Raw genomic sequence first — 3,751 nt, 5'->3', positions numbered from 1 at the left:
GTCAAGTGAGGTAGTCTCCTTCCAATTCATTAACCAAGATGGTATATGTTCTGTACAATGACTTTTTTGCATTACAGTATATGCTTTGCTGGGATGAAAGAGCACTTTGACCTAAGTGTATTGTGCCTACAATCTTATAGTATGTTTTCTCTTTTACTTTGCTCCATGATTACTTGCTATCCCAGATACTTGAATTATGGAAGAATTGTGGAATATTACTACTGGGCTACTTTGAAAGCTTATCTCTGAAATCTGCTTGCAATATGTTATTAGCATCAAGTTCTAGACAATAGTAAGAAAGCAAAGAATATCTACCGTAAGTGTATTTAAAAGGACTCCTCTTTGAACTAAATAAGATGAAAAACTACAATCATAAGGATTGTAGGAGCAGGATATCCATAATGAGAATGCCTCATTATGCTGTACACTTGTAGAACAAAAGCAGAGGGGGCAATTATAGAAATTTCAAGTAGAGTTTAATTTGGAATGGAGACTTCTAGAGCAATCTATTGACTAAGGAAACATGGAATTAACTAAAGCAACCTGGCAGTCAGCTAAGGAAACATTGCCAGGGGCTATTTCTAATGTAGGGACAAGAGATTTTAATGGCATGACAGTTAAACCAGCATGTACCAAACTCAAGCTAAAAGTTCCTAAATATTTTCTAAGCATAGCATAGTAAAAATAAGTTGGACTTTAAATATTCAACTATTTTATTGTGCATATTTTATAGATATTTATACAAAGCCATAACCAATGTCTAAGGATATTGATGAATTAGCATTGTTGCTACTTTTTCTGAATTGTGAATGGTTTTGACTATACAGTAGTCCCTCGCTATACCGCGCTTCACCTACTGCGGCTTCACTTCATCGCGGGTTTCTGAGGAAGTCGATCGGCAGATTTAAACAGCCCGCCGAACTCGATCAGCAGGTTTTTCAAAAAATATATATATCTAAAATTGTAAATACTGTATTTAAATACTGCATCTAAAATAAATACTGTGTGGGAAGGGTTTATAAACACTTAAAACAATGAAAACTTACCAGACAATTACAATATAAATTCTTAAATAAGTACTATCAGTCGATAAATTCTCCATCGCGGATTTCACCTATCGCGGCCAGGTTTGGAACGTAACACCAGCGATAGGTAAGGGACTACTGTAAATAGTTTTAACTTAATATATAATCTAAGGATAAGACACATTAAACCACCATGTCTTCCCAAATATAAAATGAGAACAGGAACAGGCCCATATGCAGAGTAATGGAGTATTCCTCGTTCTATTCTTTAAACAAAGAAAATCAAAATGAGCATACCTCCAGTTTGATATAAAGAGACACATATGAATCTTCCTTTTAAAAACTAGACTTGTACCATGTTTGTCAAGATAGTACTTTTTTCCCTTTATTCTTCCTATGAAAACACATAATGCAAGACCAGACTGGAGAGCTTGTGGCTTACTGCCAACCATCCATCCCTAAATGTTGTTGATATATGAATAGGCTGGTGTGGCTGTCAGGAGCAGCAGGTGCACAGACAACCTGCAAATAAAGGGGTGGAACCAGATCTTCTAAAACGCAACAGCAGTTTAGGGAAGTAGCAGATTTCCCAAACCATAGAATTTATTATCCCCTTGTTGAGATACAAATGAATTAATTACTTGCGTCGCATATAAGAAAGAGTTGTCACATCTACCCACTTACACTCCAGCAAGCACACATAAAGGTTTCATTATTTCGGTCATCCAGTTACAAAAATATGCAGTTCATCAGCCAGAATAAACAGAACTTCTGTCTCTGTTCTGCCATGTGAACCCAAGACATAAACAACAAAGACATGGAAGGCCACTGAAATTAAATGAGATGTAACTACACAAAAACTGTATATCCTCCTATGGTGCAGTTTAAACTCTTCTGATTTTCAGACTCATTCAGTGACACACCTCCAGGGACTTTCACTTCTGCCATTTCCTACCAACACAAGGGGGTTGTCCCTTTGGGTCCTATTCCATAAATGGTCACAAGATATTCAGGGGCTCATTGCCATATTCCAAGTGAGTTGCTGGATGTACATGGTGCAAATAATGACCCCAGAATTAAGACAGGGACTTAAAATTAAGTTACTGTGCCACTTTGAAAAATACAAGTGGCTATCTAATGGGGTGGATAGAGGAAGAAAAGGGAGATAGAAGATGGATATGGAATGATACAATGTAGGATGAATAACTAAAATCTAAATCAAACCGACAGCTTCAACCTACATCTGTATTTGAATGCTACAAATGGAAAATATCATATTTATTTTAGACAATAAAGCTCACACATCTGAAGCCAGTTTACACAAGAATGTGTGTGGATCTAGAAAATAAACAAAGGGAATGCTGGAGCATCAACAGGTACAGCAACAGAGGTCAGAGAGGATGTACAGTATAGAGAAAAGATGGGTGTGGACCAAGTAGGAATCTAGGAGGAAGAAAAGAGACTCATCCATTGGAGAAAAAAGACAGAAAGGCAGACAAAGCCCGGGAGAAGGAAGTAGGAGGAAAAGACCCTGGGGAAAAAGATCCTAGATGTGGCTTTGTGGGTAGGGGGAAATCAAGATTGCCATGTAAGGAGATGGAGAAAAGTGGGGGAGGAGAAAAGGAGGATATGAGAGATGGGGAAGAGATGGGCAGGGGGATTGCTACCTTGGCTAAGAGATAATATCTGAGATTTAAACAGTCCTCTTCTTCCCCGTCTCCCCACATGCCTGGGAGGCGCAAGTTGCAATCAGACCCCTAGTAAGCACCTACTAAGCAGCTGCCCCATTTTGACTTTCTTTGTCCGGGAGGGGCGCCCTCCAAGGGGAGAAGACAATGCGGCTTCCAATATCGAGAAAGCCGCGATCAGGGTGGGGGGAACGCGCGGCTAAAAAACCCCCCCAAAACCCACCACGCGTGGACCTATCCATTTTCCTTCAGTCCTCCTTTGGTGCGCCGCATCTCTTGTCACACAAACCTCTTCCAACCTTCCCCATCTGACTTCTTGCAGGGAAAGTCGGAACGTTCAAAGGACGGCAAAAATAAAAGCACGTAGAAGAGATCTTGCCGCCGCCCCCCCCCCCCCAAACACCACGGCACGACTCACCTTGACCCAAAGCTCGAAGGGATCGAGAGGCGACAATTTCAGACGACTCCCTGCATCCTAAGCATTTTTTAAAGGCGCTGCGCCCATCCCTCCGAGCTGCCCCACCCACCCTAGCCGCGGAGAACGAGCGGGGCCTCGACAATCCCGCAAGCTCCCTCCACTGCGCCGCGCCCCGTGTGCTTCCCCCCACCCCCGCCAGTCTCGCAACCACTCACCCTGCGGGCTGGGAGGCTCCCCCGGCTGCGCCTTGCCCAGAGCTGACCAGCCGGGGCCCACGAGCAGGAATGAGAGGATGGCGAAGCGCATCGCCACAGCCGGCGTCCGCAGCATTCTGGCCGCCCCGCTCGGCTCCTGGCTACCCGGCCATGGCGCGTCCAGAGAACCCTCGGCGGCAACCGAGCTGCCTCTGCAGGATCCGGTTATGCGCCGGCGACAGCAGAGGCGGCGCTGCGATGCTCCCCCAGTCCGGCAGCCCCTCCTGTCCAGCAAGAAGATTGGGGGGAGCTCGAACGGCTCCACCTACCGGGCGAACGAGCCCCGCGATCGCCTCGCTCTTGCAGCCGCGGCTGCCGCCTACTTCTTCTCCGATGCTCCGCCCTTGGCTTACCTCACCTAGAAAC

General features: G+C 44.7%; 1 protein-coding gene across 2 annotated transcripts in view; it reads right to left on the bottom strand.

Annotated features, from left to right (window-relative positions):
• FAM171A2 (family with sequence similarity 171 member A2) overlaps positions 1-3,751 on the bottom strand; it is a 67,034-nt gene extending 63,283 nt beyond the window's left edge. The window contains exon 1 of one of the 2 annotated variants that reach the window (XM_070727978.1): positions 3,347-3,751. In XM_070727978.1, the coding sequence (XP_070584079.1) occupies positions 3,347-3,461 (115 nt within the window). In that variant the 5' untranslated portion in view covers positions 3,462-3,751. The remainder of the gene's footprint in view (positions 1-3,346) is intronic. The other variant, XM_070727979.1, reaches the window with a different exon arrangement.

This window comes from Erythrolamprus reginae, chromosome Z, assembly GCF_031021105.1.
Source record: "Erythrolamprus reginae isolate rEryReg1 chromosome Z, rEryReg1.hap1, whole genome shotgun sequence".
Lineage (NCBI taxonomy): Eukaryota > Metazoa > Chordata > Lepidosauria > Squamata > Dipsadidae > Erythrolamprus > Erythrolamprus reginae.
Note: the sequence above shows the minus strand (reverse complement) of the source record. Positions and strands in the feature narration are given on the sequence as shown.